We start from the raw sequence: 19100 nt of genomic DNA, 5'->3' as shown, positions 1-19100 counted from the left end.
AAATACGATTTATACGGCAGGTATTTTTATTTGCCGTATTAAAATATACGGTAGTTGGCTGAACTGAAGTAAACAAAAATATATTGCGTTCTTAAATTCAAATATCTATCTTCGAAAACATTAGTGTCTATCATTTTTATTTTATCTCATTCTGCCTCGCTCCTCCTCCTAGTTCCTACTCGGATGTTGGTTGTGCTGTTTATTGTATTGTTGTCATTGAGTGCTTTGTTTTTAACCGACTTCAAAAAAAGGAGGAGATTTCACACCGATTTTATTTTTATTTTGAATTTACAACAAAGAATACAAAGTTTGAAAACTCTTAATTCTAAAATAATTGTTTATGAGAATAAAATAATTTATGTATCTTTACTTACAGGAAATTACAACAATCATATTACAAATATAATATTTGAACGAGTGACAATATTATTTTAGGATATTACAGTGTAATAAGAAAAAGAAAAGAAAATGTGAACAAAGATTGTATCACTTAATAAATTTATCATAGGTACTACATGAACTTTTATAAATGTATGTAGTGAAAAAATGACTAAATGACTAGGTACGTCTTGCTAAAAATACATTTAATAGATTTTGAAAGGTATTTACTAATATGTATTACTAAAACTATTAACTAATACTAGGTTGTAGTAGGTATTGATATAAATTTATTTAATTTATAATGTGTTAACATAAGTATATTATGTTATACAAATGACCGATATCAAAACTATTTAGTAAATAGCACATCTCAATAATATGCAGTAATTTGTGATATCAAATCTTTTTTTAACATTTTACTTTTCTTTTTTGAAGTTGTTTTTCTTTATCGTAGTTATTTTTAATGTACATGTACAACTATGATTTATAACATTTGATTTTTTTAAATTATACCTTTTTTATCAACTGGCAATTTAGTTGTAGTTTTCTCTAAAAATTTCTGGCAACACTCATGATGATATCGGAACGATTTTATCGGACAATGTGAAAGGGCAAATTGTATCCGATATCGGATATCGGCTATCGGCGTCCGATATCCGATATCGGATCGGATAATGTGAAAACGCTCTAATAGTGTACACACGTAAGAAGTGAAACTTCTTTATGACCTTATGAATCACGCGTGGTAGGGATAAAAACAAGATGGCGCGTAACGGCAAAATGTTACACTAAATTTTTTTACAACCCCGATAAAGAAGTTTCACTTCAAAAATATTAATTTGATTGAATAACCCCGTTTTCCAATTACAGCACTAGAGCGCATTATGCGGCATAATGCTTAACGTTGAATGTTCCAACTACAGCAACGCTTCGCACAATCGAGCACTAGAAAAAGTAATGCGCGTGAATTGATGCGTGCAATCGATTTATCGTTAGTAATTATTTATTTGTTGGAAAAATTTTTAAAGCTTTCGTTTCATTGTAGTTTTTTCGAAATAATCAAAGTTAATTCAAATTGTGTTAAAAAAATAAATATAAGTATGGATGAAGGTACAAACATTGAAAAAAATGTTAATGAAATAATCAAAATCCAAATTACTTAAAATAACCGTAAATATTTTTCAACCAATTATTATGTATACCACTTTATTTACATATTAATGAGGTTATTGATAACTATAAGAATATTTTTTTTTCAACACTGAACTTAGCGCAACCTGCTGGTGCGTTTCACGTTCCAATTAAGCATCAGCATAATTCGGCATTGTGCGGCACTGAGTCGCATTATGCTCTGTAATTGGAAAACAGCCTAAGGTTCACAGATTAGACATTATCTGTGAACCTTATTATAGATTAAACAGATTGATAAAGTTGTTTAACTTTATTTAATCTGTTACTGAAAGCACTGGATCCACAGAGACTGGATCACAGCGCATGCGCCTGACAATTTCGGCCATATTGTTATGACGCATACAAGATCATAGGTCTCCGCCAGTGACGAGTCTTCTCGCAGTTGACGTGGCTACTACGTACCGTCCCGTTCGCCCACTCCGGACGCAGCATATACGGTGACGAGGAATACGTAACTGGTGAGTGCTTGTATTGAAGACATCTTGCGGTCTGTCACGGTCGCCTAAATTTGGGCTCACAAACATGATGTCTACTTGTGACCTTATTGCTCAACTTTTCCATACAACGCTTTGGTCCCGAAATATGTTACAAGCTAATGTACGCAATTGGAAAATTTTCCTTGTTATGACGCGATAGTTCAGTTTTAGAATATCACCAATAGGGACTATCAACAGTATCACTATGATGACTGATGAGACTAAAGTAACAGTAATATCGCTGCATGCTTATGATACTTAAAGTTCTTCAAGAAACACAGAACGTTGACCTTGAATATTTTAGGTGAGCTAGTTTGGCATGGACGGAATGGTTGAGGAGAATGGTACACCGAGCGGAGCGAATGTTGCGGATCCATTGGCCAGCCCGGGGTCTTCCAATACAGCCCCGCATGTTGTCGTGACGAGTATAGTTCAACTAACTTTACCTACACAGGCTCCATCAGCACAGGTTATTGTTTGTTTATGTTTGTAAATATATTACAATGTGTTGCTTATCGGTTTTTACTATTAGTATCTTATACGGTTGGTATCAAATAACAATATTATACATTTGCAGGTGCAATCTGTAATCCAACCAAATCAACAATCAGTGATTCAAACAGCATCTAATATACAGTCAGTGCAATTACCAAAAGGCAATGTGATTCTTGTAAGCAAACCAAATTCTGTTATACACACAACACAAGGAACTTTACAAACATTACAAGTAAGTTTTATAATTATTTAAATTAAAACCTTTTAGAATTAAAGTAGTTAATAGTAATACTAGGATTGTGAAGAGTGACTTAATGAATCTTATGTTATCAAGGTTTATATTAGTACAAGACTTTGAAACATTAAGATTTCTTTATTATTTTTGGTAGGTACATAGTGCAAAGTCTAAACAAAAATTATTGTATGTTACTCAATAATGAAAGTTATAAAAGAGAATAACTTTATTTATTATTATCAAAAATATTAAATCTAAATTATTATAATTGCTTTTTTTTATAGATTAAGCCAGAGCCTAATACAGTTGTCAGCACACAAGGACAATCAAGTGACGAAAGTGGTAGTGATGATGAAAGTCCAAAAAGAAATTACAGAGAAATGCTCACGAGGCGGCCGTCATATCGTAAAATATTGAATGACTTGGGAGGAGCAGAAATAGCTGGTATGATAATAATTTTTTTAACATATTATGTATAGGTGCTGCAGTAGTCAACAATTCTACACAAAGATATAAAGAATGTGCTATAACAAATATTAATGTATCATTTTATTTCAGTTTATAGTTACCTATATTGTTTTTATAAGACTTAGCATCCTTATACAGTATACACCCCACCAAGCATGCAGATTCCCATTCCTGAACTTGTATTATATATTTAGTGATAAAAATCTGGTCTACACCTTATATAAAAAACTTAAATCACATCTAACTGGGTCGGACTTAAGACAAACAGTTCAAGGAAATATGGTCTTACAGAAAATCGCATGGGAACTAAACCAGGACCTGAGAATGAAGTGTCGCTGTCATCTCCTTTGTCATTTGCACCAGGTTAGTTAAATGTGCTGCAGCTGACACTTGGTTTCTGTGTGCAACATGTCACTAACCTGTTACAATGTATCACAACCATACCGTGTTCCTTCACGGCTTATAACCATTAGCTTCTGGTGTACACCATCATTTTTTGTTTCTCAACACATTGGCTCGGTCTTGATTTAGTCTCATGGTGGTCTGTTGAATTCATAAAATCCTTCTTTGTTGACCCTTTCTCACTAGTTATAGATGCAGCAAAATGTTCTTTAATGGTAACCATAATCGTTAATGAATTCAATGTGTAATGCAAAGTTTATAATCTATTATATTATATCTTATCTAGTTATTTATCTTTATATATTCGAAAATAAAGTTGTATTATTTACACCATTTAAAACTGAAGAATGGCTAAATATTTCATTAGATTTCAGTGATTTTTAGTTAGTTGGTTTTATTGGTATCTGTATGAGAAAATATATTTGAGGAACTTGGAAAAAGCTTCATAAAAAGTTTTTATAATTGCACTACATATCTATATTCGATTTTTTTAATCCAATCATGAAGAAGTCAACTCTTTGAATGAAATATATATATGCCATAATTGCACATGCTGGGATTATTTATTTCATAATTTATTATTTGTATTTTACAAATTATATAAAAAAATAATGTTACATGTTTGAGGTGACCATATTTATTATATATATTTTTAAGGAAAGTATTACTTGCTGCTTTCTAGTTCTAGTTTTACTGAGATAAACTATGATGTGGTATGACTGATGAGTGAGGTATAATACAAGATGATATTTTTTAACCTACCCTCTTTATAATCCTCGTATCTTTATAATTTGATGGTTGAATTATTTTGATTTTTTTATTATGGAAAGTTTCAAAAACATCCATTTTGTTATTTAAATCTATATAGATATTTCATTTCTATATTATACGTGATAATAATTTAATATCATAAGAATATTTAAGTCTTAAGTTTTTATTCTGTTAACTTTTTGTGGTATAACTTTAATATTATTCATGCTTCAATTTATTCACGCAAGATGACGTAATCGCGCTCAAACCAATGACAATGACGTCATTCTAGCAGCTGTGTCATGTTTGCTACAAAGTTGATAATCATTTACTTAGCTAGTGGATACTTAATGTACTAATTTTTGTAGATTTTGATTGTACATTTAAATAAAATGCTTGCTTTTAATTGTACAAATAAATAATGATTGTGTATGTTTATGCAAATTTATATATTTTATATAATATTATATACCCACTAATATAATCACGAATTCTTTATACATAAGTAGACCTATATAATTTACATATGATTATTTAGATAATATATGTATAAGTACTATTATTATGTTGAATTGAATTAAATCAACAAAAACCAATTGTTTAAAAAAAATATTGAGCACAATCTTTATATCAAGTTATAAGTGTTGTCAAAATTGAAATTTCAAATAATTGTAGTCCCATCACTAAATACCATATAAGGATTATAATATTTTTTTTCAGTTATTCCAGCGGGAGCTTTGCAAACAGAGAGTGGTCTTCATACTTTGGCGGTATCAGGTACTACTGGCGGCGGCGCCATAGTACAATATGCTACCACTAACCAAGATGGACAGTTTTATGTGCCGGGTTAGTAAAAATACTTCTTTTTTAGGATATTTCTTTAGCATTACTTTTTTTAAGAAATGAACAAATGGTGCTATGTTTATAGGTCCTATATTAGAAGATCAGACACGAAAGCGCGAACTTCGCCTTTTGAAAAACCGTGAAGCCGCCAGAGAATGTCGGCGTAAAAAGAAGGAGTACATTAAATGCTTAGAAAATAGAGTAGCTGTTTTGGAAAATCAAAACAAAGCCTTAATAGAAGAGCTAAAGTCACTAAAGGAGCTATATTGTCAACAAAAAACAGAATGAGATCCAGCTGGCTAGCCAGATGTGCCATTGAAAATGCTGGCAGATGCCATGAGGCACACATTGGCAGTATCTGAGTACATAAAATTCTAACGGCTCAAGAAGCTGTGATGATAAAAATGTTCAGTTGAGTCCAAACATACTGAAAAATTTAACAACAAATTGCCAATAGTGTCATTTACTATTAAAATACTTTCGAAGTCAACTCCTTGAATATAGACCAAGAAATAAAAAAAAACACCAACAATTTATAAACACCTATCTAATTAAGACCTGTAAATAATATTATATTTTTATCTGAAACTACCTGCAAACTAAAGTAATAATAATGAATTTTATAAAAAAAAAGTCTATTTTGAGTAGATTTTCATCTATCATTTGATAAATCTTAATGTATTGTTAGAATTGATATGTTTATCTATTTGATCATATTCTATAATGTTATTGTTTTTTTGTCATCTAGTTGATTATTTTTATGATATGTTGCAAAAATCAATACTTATCTGTTAAAATGTGTTGTCTCAATACAATAAGTTTTCTTTTTTTTTCAATGACGACCTGTAAAATGTTCTGATGTATTACTAGAAAAAAGGTAACAGAAGCTCTGTTGATATATTAATTTAATTATAATCTATACTAGAAAGCCTATATAAATATGTTGTGGTTGCGTTATTACGATAATTGTCTTGTTATACCTGATTATATTCATATATCTGTCCGCTTTTCTTAGAACGAGATAAAAAAAGTGAAAACCTGTATCGTAATAACGCTCTCGATCAATTTATCGGTTCTATCTGGGACCTTCAAAGAACACGAAAATGTTAGACATTATTTTGCAACTAAATGTTTTCTTAAAAAATCCCTTAAATATCCTCAGTATATTTCATGGTTGTACATGTTAATAAGTTCACTTTTAATATTTTGTTTCACAAGAATTTCTAATTAATAGTAATGTATAGGATATGTTTTTTTTAAATCATACAACAGAGGTTTTTTCGTGCCATCGCCTCATATTCACCTATTAATTGTCAAAAAAAGCCTATCTATTATTTTTATTCAGAAGTATATACTTTTGTTATTTCTTATTATATGTAACTATGAGTTGTAAATAGTCATATTACAATTACAACTCATCTATAGCACATTTTATGAAGTGAACAGAATTACCGATTGTGAACCATTCATTTAAGTTGCTTAGGTATTATAAAAGCCTAAATATGGTGATTTAATAGATAAGCCAAAGTTATTTTTTAGTTCATTCGTGCAATAACCCTATTGCAATGTACAGTTTAAATTAGTGATGTACTAAATTTCACACATAAAAATGAAATGTACAGTGTGTACATATAGCTTAGATATGTATAGATTGTATTTATATAAAGTTTGATTATATTGTACATATTAAAATGAAAGAAGTAAATTGAACGAAAATTGACTCACTTCGCATATCACAAGAGGTTTTATTATGCTGGTTAGTTTATACAAAATAAACCTATTTTAGTATTTTTTGCTATGGATAAAATTACAAAATGTGGAGTTTTACTAATTTTCTTTACATTATCTTATCATTTTAATCTTCTTGGAGGGTAATTAATTGACTTGATTCATTATTAAATATAAGATTTTATAAGTAGGTAGTCAATTGCCATTAATATCATGCCGAACTCTATGTATAAGTTTGTACTGTTATTAGTTTTTTTGTTACGTTTTACAAACAAAGTAGACGCATGTCTTTAGTGGCAAATGGCAACAATTAATGTAAGACATTGTGGAAAGTGCCTTTTAAATTAGATTGGATAAAGTTTATACCAACATAGCTTTTTATGTTAACTTATGCTATTTATAAATATTAATAATATTAACTGTTTGATGTACTTCTTGGTTATTTTATTTTAATATATTATTATACATTTTATTTAGGATAATATTCTTAGCTGTGATGAAACCAGATCATTAAAAAACAACTATCACACTTAACCAGCATCATTTATCTAGAATGAAGTCCCTCAATCTTCCTTTACAGAACTAATGAAAGTAAAAAATTAAACATTATCATAATAAATAATATCACAAAGTACCTACTGTATACTGGCGTAATGTACTATTTGATATTGAATAGTTCCTACAGATTTTCTGGTATTTTTGAAAATACATGAAGAAAAACAATAATGACATTAGGAATCTCCATGTTTCAACAAATTTTCAACATACCAAGAGGAGGTTCTAATTCGATTGTTTTTTATTTTGTTACCTCAGAACTTCTGACTGGGTGAACCAATTTTGATGATTTTTTTATTAATTATTTCAAATTTCCAGTAAATTTGTTCTAGTTGTGACAGTTTAAAAATAATGATTTTTACAGTTTTTTTTTGCCACACGTTATGAAGTCGTAGAAACAATAGTCGACCTCTTTGCCATATAAGCAATCAAGCCCAAACTTATTTTTATAAGCTTATGAAGGAAGTTAATTTACTCGTTTGAGGACTGTTGATGTGAAACATCTATAAGCGCACGTAAAACAGATTTAACGCTATATGATTTATGTACATCTATACTAATACCTACATATTATAAAGAGGAAAGGTTTGTAATTATGTATGTATGGTTTTCACGCAAAAACTACTGGACCGATTTCAAAAATTCTTTCACCATTAGAAAGCTGCATCTTCACTGAGCAAGATAGGCTATATTGCATTTTCAAAAAAAATTAAGAGATCCTTACCAAAAATGCAATAATGTAACCCAAGGTGTAATAAATTCCTTAATAAAAATTCTGTCATCGCGTGCGCTGCGGAAATGGAATCTATTAACGTAACAAAAGATACCACGGGCGAAGCCGGGGCGGACTGCTACTAGTCTATACACAGCTTAGGTTGTGTCAAGTGTGTACGGTGTAAGGTGTTTCATTCCATTCCAGCCGCCAGGCGTCCCATGACGACACAGAGCAAGTAACATGACGACTGACGACTCGCATTTTTTTCAGGATCATTTCATTTGTTAGAACTTAATAAATTCCAACTTCTCTTAATAAATAAAAATCTTATTAATGTTCTTAAAACGATTGTTTGTCGTATTATTCTTAGAGCAATAAAGTGTGAATTGTTCACAATAATTAATTAGTATCGTAAATAAATGGATGAATACAAATACACACCGAAATTATACGTAGGTCATTGGACGACTCGGGCGACCGACACTTAATAAAATACTTACTATTTTTTTTAATAAATATCTAAAGTTTTCACTGTTGTGCTCTGCTTGCATCCAGAGCATATCATCCATGCCAATCCATGCATCAACAACATAATTTTACCTACATATTATACCTACCTAGGTATACATGCAGTATACTACTCAAGAATACATATTATTTTGTTTTACTTGTGAGGAGCAAGAACTATATAATGAAATATTTGTGTTGGATAGTAGATACATTTAATTTACGGCTATGGGATAAATAATATCATAGTACCAATAGGAGCAGACAGTGTACCTAGTATGTTGCAATAATGGGAACATTCTACGAAGTTTCATGGGTCAGCATGTATTTCTAAATATTATTATACTAGCTTGTGAGATTTTCGAGATAAAACTATCCTGTGTCAATCAAAAAAACTCTATGTCACCTGTTTGCAAATTTCATGAAAATGGGTTCAGCAGTTTTTTTGCTTGAAGGAGTAACAAACAAACGTACAAACTTTCGCATTTATAATATTAAGATATACAGTAAGGGTACAGATTTATAGTTAAGACTAGAATTTAGATTAAAAAAGGTGACACTTTTTATAAATTTTGATATTTTCATTATTTACTGAGTTGTTTCTTTCTTCTTGTTTCTATTTTTACAAAAAAACACATGAAACTTACAACAGTATTAAAAGTATAATATTCTGTGAATTATTGATAGCTCAAGTAAAGGTGAAATGTAACAAAAAATAATAATCTACATATCATGAGTAAGAAAATACATTTACAATTTATTTACTTTTTATTTTATTAAAACTCAGTACTGAAAGTACATAGATACCTGAAAAATAACAATTTTGAATTTTGTAATTAAAATAAGGTACATTTGCAGATATTTTAACAATTATGGCTTCTTTTTTATAACTGCATAAATCATATCAATCAAATATACAAAGCAAAAGATAAGAACTATTTAGGCTCTGAAATGTATATAAGTAAACAATGTCTTATAAAATAAGTTTAATTATGTTGTTAATCATCAAAGTTTTGTGACAAAAGAAAATTTGCTGCAAGATTCTCATTCTTTTCACAAGCAAAATAAGCTTGAATAACCATATGTTCAGGAAAACCTAATGCTTTTAATCTTTCAATAGCTTCTTTGTCTTGGGGTGAAACATGGATGACATTTTGTGGCTGCTGATTTAATTGACTTTCGGGAACAACAACTTCTTCTGGAGCTGTAACAGCAGCACCGCCAGATGGTGCATTCACAGGTTCGTTGAGCATTCTCACAAAAGCTTGTTGGTGTTGACTTATAGCTTGCAAAAGTGCAGGGTTAGATTGTCCAATTTGCTGCAAAACAGTGTTTAATAAATTAGGATTTTGTTGAATTACTGCACGCATCTGTTGAAATTGTGGTTGATCACGAAGGAAACTTAAAGGATCATCATCTGCGCTTTCTTCTGCCTCTTGTTCTTGCAGTATGTCATCAGGTATACCTGTTATTAAGTATTCAACTGCTCTTTCTCTATTATTAAAAGAGGCACGGAGAGCTTGTTCTACCTGTTGTCGATTATAACCCATGTCCATAATACTTTGAACAGTAGATTCAAACTCAGGATCAATTGGTACAGCTACTGGTTCAACAGCGCGTTCCGGCTCTGGCGCTGGCAATGTTTTCGGCGCTTCCTCTGCTTTTTTGTTTTTACCATCTCCGCTCTCTGTTGACGTACTTTCACCAGCTTCAGGAGCGGATGTAGATGTTTGCGGAACTTCGGCTGTTTTGGGCTTTGTTACCATAATAACAATAAATTTCTTCTCATCTATGTTGTATTTCTTAAGTTCATCGTCATCAAGTAGAATTTTACCTGCGTAAATAAGTCTCTGATTGTCTGCCGCATAATCTTTGCCTTTTTCAACTTCAATTTTAAGTTTCAATGCTTTAACGGTTTCGTCCGGATTTATTTCAATTTGAAATGTTTGCTGTTGTAATGTTTTTAATGTCACCAACATCTTGATTAACTTTCGTATTCCTACTGAAATTCTTAAAACTCTTGTTACGAAGATAACTATTCTGACTCGACAAAATTAACCAGTAAACATAACCTCGTTTCCTAAATGTCATTTGTGTTTGGATAATCGTAACAAATAATCAATTATTATTTTATTTCATTAAATAAATAAAAAAATATTTCATATATCATAAAATATCAAAATTTACTTATTATTTAATTTAACACACATTTAACAAAATAAATAATAAAAATTGTAGTTACTTAATTGTTATACTATTCATTAATTAATTTTTGTGGACGCTTGTGACTTACCAATGCAAACTTAGCACCCCATCAATGGAATTTTGGGTCGAAAATGACCTTGATCGATAGCTCTCCGTTAGGTCCTTTAAGGTCCTACAATTTTTTCGTTAGGTCCCCTTTAGTGTTTTTAAAATTTTGGGTATAAAAAAAATACACTTTAGCACCCCATCCATAGAATTTTGGGTCAGAAATGACCTTAATCGATAGGTCTCCGTTAGGTCCTTTAAGGTCCCACAATTTTTTCGTTAGGTCCCCTGTAGTTTTTTAAATATTTTCTTTTTTAATTTTGGGTATTAAAAAAATTACACTAGCACCTCATCCGTAGCAAAATTGGTGAATTTTATCAAAATCGTATTCTTTACCGTTAGGTCCGTATAGGTCCATCATTGAATTTGTTAATTATTATTTATTTTATTAAAATTATAAAATAATTAAAAACTGCGCATATCGATAATCGTCGATGTATCGTTTAGCGATGATCAAGACAAATAATCGAGTCATATTTACTCGATCATTGATGTGGCCTCACGAGACTATCATGGAAAGAAAATATACTCAAATTTAATCTTTATGAACTAAGCGATAAAGTTGAATTTAGAACGCTATATTGAACCGCACTCCCCACGAGACTATCTTGGAAAGAAGTACAAATTTAATCTTTATGAACTTAGTGATAGAGTTGAATTTAAAAACTCGTCGCATAAAAGGGCGTAAATTTTTACGACTTTCTTATTGACGGACTACTTCTAGCTATCGTTGTTAATAAAAAAATATTTTTATAAGTGTATGTAATTTGAAATGAGATGAGAAATAACCTTTATTATATTAAAATTTTACACAACTGCCCAAAAAGGAGTATAATGTTTATTTTGTAAGTATATATTTATTAAAATTTTCGCTCGATTACTTTTAACTGGCAGAACATTTTAGTGATTTTAATGGTACGGAACCCTTCGTGCGCGAGTCCGACTCGCATTTAGCCTTTTTTTGTAATGTTAATCTTGTAACCTTTCTATTATTTAATTTGTTTATATGTATGTATTAATATTGCGTATGTTTCAGATTATATATTTATGTCATTTCGTTCAGACTGTCATAAACTTTTAGTACTACATACTTTTGATAATTAGAGCAGGCTCCAAGGAGATGTTCGTTTGCCAAAATAGCGGACCTAAATCTGACTTAAGCCCCCCTAGTCAAGTGGCTTTCTGTTTGAACGCTACGCTAACAGAAAGCCACTTGACTAGGGGGGCTGATATATATTGTATAGATCCCAGACATCCTATAGACAGATGTTGCCAACCAGTTTTGTGGTCCCCCTCCCCCCACCCCGGTAATTAAATATGGCATACAAAGAAAAAAATAAAAATTTCCAAAACATGCCGTGTGGGATATCAAATGAAAGAGCTTATTGAGTAGATCACGAATATATAGCATACTATAACATTTCTTACACTTTCTCTAAGATTTTTTTAGAAAATTTACGAAAATGCTCCATTTTTGAGTTAACTTTAAACCACTATAGATTGAAAACTTAGATTAAGGATTGGTCTCCGCGCGCAATCTTAGCATGGAGCTATTACTACTACGTTTAGCTGATCTTGAGTTATTATAAGTGGCGACCTAAGGTGGCGACAGTGTCGTTAGCCTGTGGTCGTAACGAGCGAGATTATCAACTTAGTAATAATAATAGACCCTCGCTAATTTTTGTGGTTTTCTGGTTGATATATTGTGGCGTACGAGCAAGACATTGAGTTATAGTATTTGTATTCTCTTTGGCTTACGAAATTTTTAGGTAATCTTTTATTTGGGCTTAGGGGATAATTTTAATAAAAATAGATACTTACTCTTGTTAAGTATAAGGAATGTACAAATACTTCAAATTATAGACAAAATTTGTTGCAACAAGTATTTAACTAAAATTATTTCGATTTAGAGATTAGATTAAATAAAACTGGATAATTTAAAAAACTACAAATTATCCCATTTAAAAAATGATTTCACCAGTTCTAAGCTATTTAATTTCTGACTGAGTTTGCGGGTGCATAACAAATAAACTCAACGGATTATAAAAGACTTATATTTAATGAAATAAATACAAAATGTCAGCATTTGTAAATATTATGTAAGTATATAAATACTAGGTACTCTATAAATTATTATATGCACTTCTCACAATTAACCAACCACTGCTGTGGTACAATTTTTGGTACATTTTTCCATTGCTTTACTTCATTATATACAGCAAGGTCAATGATACTAAACTTGTTGTTATAAATCCATTGACTTCCATTTTGAAATAATTTTTGACAGTGGACTTGCTTTTGTTTCTCTGAAGAATTTTCAAGTAAATAACAAGTGTCCAATAAACTCTCAGCTGCGTAATCATTAAAATCATATGAAACAGTGTTTGGGAATATCTCACAAAGATACCTCAATACATTTACATTTCCTAGTATTGGTAATCCCAATGATGAAATTCTCAATTCTGTACTAGCTGACTCTGAAACAAGAATATAAGAGTAAATATTTTTGGTTTCATAATTATTTAAAGACAAAAAGGACTGGATAGATGAATTAAGTTTGACAAGACTTATCAGTTTGATTCAATACATACAATATCGTAATTTATATTAAGTTGAAGCTTTGTTTGATTGAACTCACTAATATCAAGAATTATTAGTCCAAATTGAAAAAAAAAAATCTCTCAGTGTTAGTATATTTTCATAGAAATCTAAATAACAAGACACTAGAAGTCGTAAGCGCGCGTGACCTTGTCGCCACTCAGGCACATGAGTAGAAAGACGGAACAGAGACTAAGCTTCAAACAAACGCGAGAATCGATTGCACTACTACAAGTACGCGGGGCCATGTGTGTGTGTCTCTGGCCGCTTGTCGCGTACGCAGCGATTCTGGAAAAAACCGGTTTGCGCTTGCACAGGCAGAGGACAGTCTCAGGGTTGATACGACGCACGTTGTTTGTTTTATTAGTTGCAACTTGCAAGTTTGAATATTTTAATATAAAACGTAATATTTCATTGTCAAAAATGGTTGTTTATTGTACTGTGTGTATGAATAATAGTAGAAAAACTAAAAATATATCATACTTCAACTATCTCAAGGAGTACAATAGGTGAGTACCTAAATATTTTGATTATTACTTTTTCAAGTAAGTACCTACTTGCGTTTATTTTATTAGGTCCTTTTTTAATAAAATGAGAATTGTACATGGTGTGTTTTTACCTTTCATTATTATTACAAGTTTAGCATTTGTAAGTATGTATGTATGTATTGTAAGTGTGTACATACCTAGGTTGGGTTGTGGTAGGTAGTTTTGTTTAATTTGTCTTAACCTATTGTGACAACCCTACCAAAATAGGTAACAATTTTGCACGTTCTTAAGAAGCTTAGTCTCTGTTCTGTCTTTCTACTCATGTGACTCAGGTGACTTTCACATCACCAGCTGTGCCACCAGTGTGTTCGTCACAGTTCAGTTGCTCTGGAGACGTATGTGTGTAAACATGGTGTGTTTCAGCATTTCCCATTGCGGAAATTCTTCCACAAGTTGTAATTATACTAATAAAGGAATAATATTTCATCGGTAAATATTTTTTTTTAGAAATAATGCCGTTTTTCCTTAAAATTATAGAATATTTACAAGTATTACGAGTGTCACCATAGTAATCGAAATAACAATGAATGACACAGTCGAGCATTCTTATTATCACGTTTAACACAAATTTCAACCTTATTGGAGCAAAAAGAAACAAAACGTCTCATATACTTAGGGATGTTATTCTAAAATAAACCGTAAATTCGTGCGTTAGGATACATATTAAAAAGCTTAATATAATATTTAAGTTAGTTTTCACTAAAATCAAGCTGTCCAATAAAAGGCATAGTTTACTAATTGTGTGTACTGTTTAGCTATCGGTTTAAATGTGTTGATTTTGGCGACAGCGGTTTTCATACGAATTATGACATTATAGCACTTCTATGTGTCTTGTTATTTAGATTTCTATGTATATTTTACATTACAACAATAGATTTTTGTATAAGTTGCAGTTTTAGATATAGGAAAGCATTAAATTGTTTAAGGCTGCTCCATAAGTAAAGGTTAAAAAAATTATATTAAAATACACAAATGGGTGGCTGTGGTTAATTTTAAACTCCAATAAAACTCAAATTCAATACTAATCAAATACTTACCATACTTAAAAATCAGTCTTAGGTTGACTTTTCCATCAGTGTTTTCAAACTTGACCTTTTCAAAGAATGATTTAATTTTCGGAATTTTGTTGGAAGGAGTAGAAGAATGAATGTGCCATGTAAAGTTTAAATCCAAATTTTCCTTCAAAACTTTAACTAAGAACCATGGTAAATTATCTGGACTTAATACCAACACTAATTCCTCAGGTTTCATCTAAAATTAAAAAATATAATAAATTAGAACAAAATCAGCTTATACATGATATCTTTCTTCATTCTCTCATTACATATTACTCGTCATATCTTCATTACAAAATAAATTATAAATTATAAGGTAAATAGATACCAAAAACTAGTGTTTTTAATGACTTTATAGACATTTTTTTGTTATGATGTTTTGTACACATTCAATAACATCATTTAAGCCATTTGTAAAAAAAAAAAATGTGTTTGTAGTTTGAAGTTTGTACCATGTTTAGAATTTTTTTCCACAAATTTTTAGTTTCAAATTCATCACCCAATGAATCTTAACAGTTTTTAAAATATTAATAATATCGTTAGACATAACTTTTGATGTAATATTTTTGTGGATGAATAGTTGTCAATATTTCATGTCCGAAGATGCTTAGCTGTTGAATACTATAAAATACTGCCTTCTTTTGAATCGTGGCGCATTCATATGAATCATGTCTTGGGTCTCAGACTTTGTTTATAGGATGTTTGACCCAACTACCCTCACTTTGTTAAGTTGTTGACTTACTGTGATTTGTTATCAACTGTCTTCATCATTAAGGCAGTTGTTGAGTTGTGTAGAATCACAGTACATTTAACCTAGCTCCTTGTACATGTCTAAAAATATGTATTATATGTACCTATATAATAATTTATAGATGAGTAATACCTGTGATATTTTTGAGCATGGCTTGATTTTATTATTAACAGTGTCATTCAATTTGCAGGAAGAACTTATTATTTGGATTTTCTCATAAAGCTTATCCAATTTTTTGAGCAGCTGATCTTGCCTATTTTCAAGATCCAACATTTTGTTGTTGGGTGCACTCTGAAACATAAGATTACACATTATAATATCTTGGGGTTAAATATAATGTAGCCACACACAATGCATAGGGTTGATAAAATGTTTTGTATCAATTATATTTGAGCTTAATAATAAAATAAAATAAAAAAATATTTTTTTGAAATAAACCTTAAGGAATCTCATAACCTGGTCACGAATATTCAATTGTATGTCATCATTAGCAACAACCTGCTGGTTGGGATTCTTCATATAATACATGCATGTTGGTAAATCTATAGATTGTTCAATCGGGATAATACTTTTCATTTTATACATCCTGATTATTTACTGCAATTTAAAACCAAGATATATAAAGCTATAGCTGGTTGCAGATATCAAATATTAATATTTCAACAATTTTTATAGCAAAATTAATGTAATAATTATACATAGGTTGCCGTGATTGTGTTTTCAATTCAAATTCATTTCTATTTTTATTGATGTCGCATATTTTGTACCAATATATTCGTAAAATAAAAATATACCTTGAGTAAGGTTACAGGTTCCTCAATTTGCAAAGGCTAATTCAATCCGGATTCCGAGATTCGATTTGCGAATGACAACGGAGTAGGTACGGACCACGATGACAAGACTGACAGTTATGCTTAGGCCACATATTACGCGATAAGCCGATAATTCGCCTTAGCGTAGAATATGTGGCCATTGTTATTGTCCTAGCGTGTAACATTATCGGATTAGCGCGCTAAGCCGAAGCCCGAATGCCTATCGTTGCACTGTCGGTAAATTAGCTGAAATCAAAGAGATTTTTGCGCCGATACTCCGCTAGCGTGGCCACACTTCAGTCGGCGCAGTGACACCAAACGTTTCGCACGTCCCAAATTTCAACAATAGGCAAGAAAATAAAAAGGAAAACTTACGTTGAACGATTTTTATGAATAGTTAACATCCAATAACGCCTTTTTCTTCTTTGTTTTTTGTTTTTCAGCTTTTGCAAGAGATGAAGCAAATAATTATTAAAAGACATTATAAACAAAGCGTTCGCTTCCTCCATTTTGTTTTCTGCGGCGTGGCAAAACGCAATTATCGCGTTAGCGCAATAGGCCGTTATATGTGGACAGGTGTATTGCTGAGCGCTGTATCCCGCTAATTTTATCGCGATAATATTATTGCGCTAACCCGGCATAGTGTGGCCGAACCATTACAGACATGACTCATGAGACAAGTGACAACTCGAAAAAGCGCGGGAATCTTCGAACGAGCCGGGTGTAATTTTTGAAATTTAATTTGAAAAAAATTTAAATTAATGTTCAATTGAGTTTGGCTTTGTATATATCTTTTGTTTCTTATATATAAACTTGTAAATTAGTGTAGTTAGTAGTTTTTTTTATTGGTAAGTCTATTTTATTCTGATTTATAGTGTAGCGACGACAAGCCAATTTACGAGTTACCGAAATATTTCAAGTGTAGTACCTACTAAGAAAGTTCCCACCATAGGTTCACACGGTAACTCGTATATAAACAGTTTGTGCGTTATGCACAGTTAGTTAAGGGCTTGTCGGGACGCGGGTTGGTCGCATTAGGTCGAATATTAACAACATACGAATAAATATATGTAGTTAACGAAATATAACCTTTGCGTAGTTATTCATCTTTTATTACACCCGCACATAACAAGCCCCTACATTGGTGACTCCCGACGAAAAGTGAACATTATTATAGTGAATTGCATAGATATCGTTTGTTAACAATTAAAAATGAATCCGGCAGTTCCGGTTAGAGCAGTTTCGTCGGTACCGTTAAACCTCGAGCAGTTAGCACAACTAAAGCAGCGGATAAACCAGCTGGAATGTGCAGGCTCGAGAGGCAAATCGTTTAGCGGTCGAAGGTACGGAAATCGCACGCATCGCTCCGCATCCCGAAGTCGCGATCGTGCAGGGATATCAAAACAGAAAAATCCCAATTGGCTATGTTTTTTCATTACTGCTTTAAGCATATCGCCAGATTGTACTATCGTCAACCTTGTGCGTGGCAGAAGCAGCAGGAGAGCCGACTTTTAATAATTTTACCAGTGTCGAAAAATAACCAATCCGCGAGTGAGTGTACTGTGTAGTGATTATAAAGTGTAGTTTAGTGTAATTAAGACATTTGGTAGTAAGTTAATGACTTTATATATTAGTTTACGGCGACCGTATAAATGGTCATTATTTTTTATCACCGAGGTAACTCAAACTATGTTTTTGTTTATAAAGTGCAGATTTTTTTAGCACCCTAAGGCCGATGCATCGCTCGCACTTATGACGGACGCATCGGATACTCATGTAGGTTATTTTTCTAAGAATCTATCTAAGATTGAACGCAAGTATAGTACGTATATAGGGAGTTATTAGCAATTTACTTGGCTATTCGTCATTTTCGGAATATGGTCGAAGGACGACAGTTAACGGTGTATACGGATCACAAACCGTTAATTTATGCATTTTCTAAAGTAAATAGCGAGAAAGAGTTACCCAGACGTACACGACACTTGATATTCATTTGTGAGTTCACAACGGATTTGAAACACGTTAGTGGGCAAGATAATGTCGTTGCAGATTTGTTATCACGAGTCGCAACAATAAGTTGTCCCAATGTAATAGATTACGCAGAACTTGCTTAGAATCAACAACAGGATTCTTATATGTTAAAATTATCTAATTCGAAAGACGCTAATAATAGGTCAAAGAAAAAAAATGTTACCTGAAAGCGGTACATTTATTTATTGTAATTTAGATAATGTTAAAATTAGACCCTACTTGACTGATAAATTTCGACGTATTGCTTTT

At 31.5% G+C, this 19100-nt stretch overlaps 3 protein-coding genes across 9 annotated transcripts; 1 reads left to right on the top strand and 2 right to left on the bottom strand.

Moving 5' to 3' along the window:
• The first annotated feature begins 1880 nt into the window (after window positions 1–1880).
• Window positions 1881–7400, top strand: CrebB (Cyclic-AMP response element binding protein B). 5 transcript variants are annotated; one of them, XM_089698661.1, is made up of 7 exons: window positions 1881–2030; window positions 2353–2517; window positions 2626–2775; window positions 3063–3222; window positions 3538–3609; window positions 5119–5244; window positions 5339–7400. In XM_089698661.1, exons 2-7 carry the CDS (start codon window positions 2368–2370, stop codon window positions 5527–5529), a joined length of 849 nt encoding a protein of 282 aa, XP_089554787.1. In that variant the 5' UTR covers window positions 1881–2030; window positions 2353–2367; the 3' UTR covers window positions 5530–7400. The 5 variants fall into 5 exon arrangements, with proteins under 5 accessions (XP_089554787.1, XP_089554785.1, XP_089554789.1 ...); XM_089698659.1 differs by having other exon boundaries at window positions 5327–7400; XM_089698660.1 differs by having other exon boundaries at window positions 2030–2169; window positions 5327–7400.
• Window positions 7401–9502: 2102 nt separating this feature from the next.
• Window positions 9503–10829, bottom strand: LOC149485882 (lysine-specific demethylase RAD23A-like). Its single transcript, XM_089699224.1, has one exon. It carries the CDS (start codon window positions 10723–10725, stop codon window positions 9745–9747), a length of 981 nt encoding a protein of 326 aa, XP_089555350.1. The 5' UTR covers window positions 10726–10829; the 3' UTR covers window positions 9503–9744.
• A 2265-nt stretch (window positions 10830–13094) lies between these two features.
• On the bottom strand, window positions 13095–16940 carry AIMP2 (aaRS-interacting multifunctional protein 2). 3 transcript variants are annotated; one of them, XM_089699221.1, is made up of 5 exons: window positions 16803–16940; window positions 16447–16605; window positions 16141–16299; window positions 15240–15453; window positions 13095–13533 (listed from the first exon to the last, which is right to left on the bottom strand). In XM_089699221.1, exons 2-5 carry the CDS (start codon window positions 16591–16593, stop codon window positions 13190–13192), a joined length of 864 nt encoding a protein of 287 aa, XP_089555347.1. In that variant the 5' UTR covers window positions 16594–16605; window positions 16803–16940; the 3' UTR covers window positions 13095–13189. The 3 variants fall into 3 exon arrangements, with proteins under 3 accessions (XP_089555347.1, XP_089555348.1, XP_089555349.1); XM_089699222.1 differs by having other exon boundaries at window positions 16465–16605; XM_089699223.1 differs by lacking the exon at window positions 16447–16605 and having other exon boundaries at window positions 16803–16932.
• Between the last annotated feature and the right edge of the window lie 2160 nt (window positions 16941–19100).

The sequence above is a fragment of the Colias philodice genome, chromosome 9 (genome assembly GCF_061535455.1).
Source record: "Colias philodice isolate Cphi_HAF_F1 chromosome 9, ilColPhil1 Martin Lab GWU primary, whole genome shotgun sequence".
NCBI lineage: Eukaryota > Metazoa > Arthropoda > Insecta > Lepidoptera > Pieridae > Colias > Colias philodice.
This window is presented reverse-complemented; position numbering and strand designations above follow the sequence as displayed.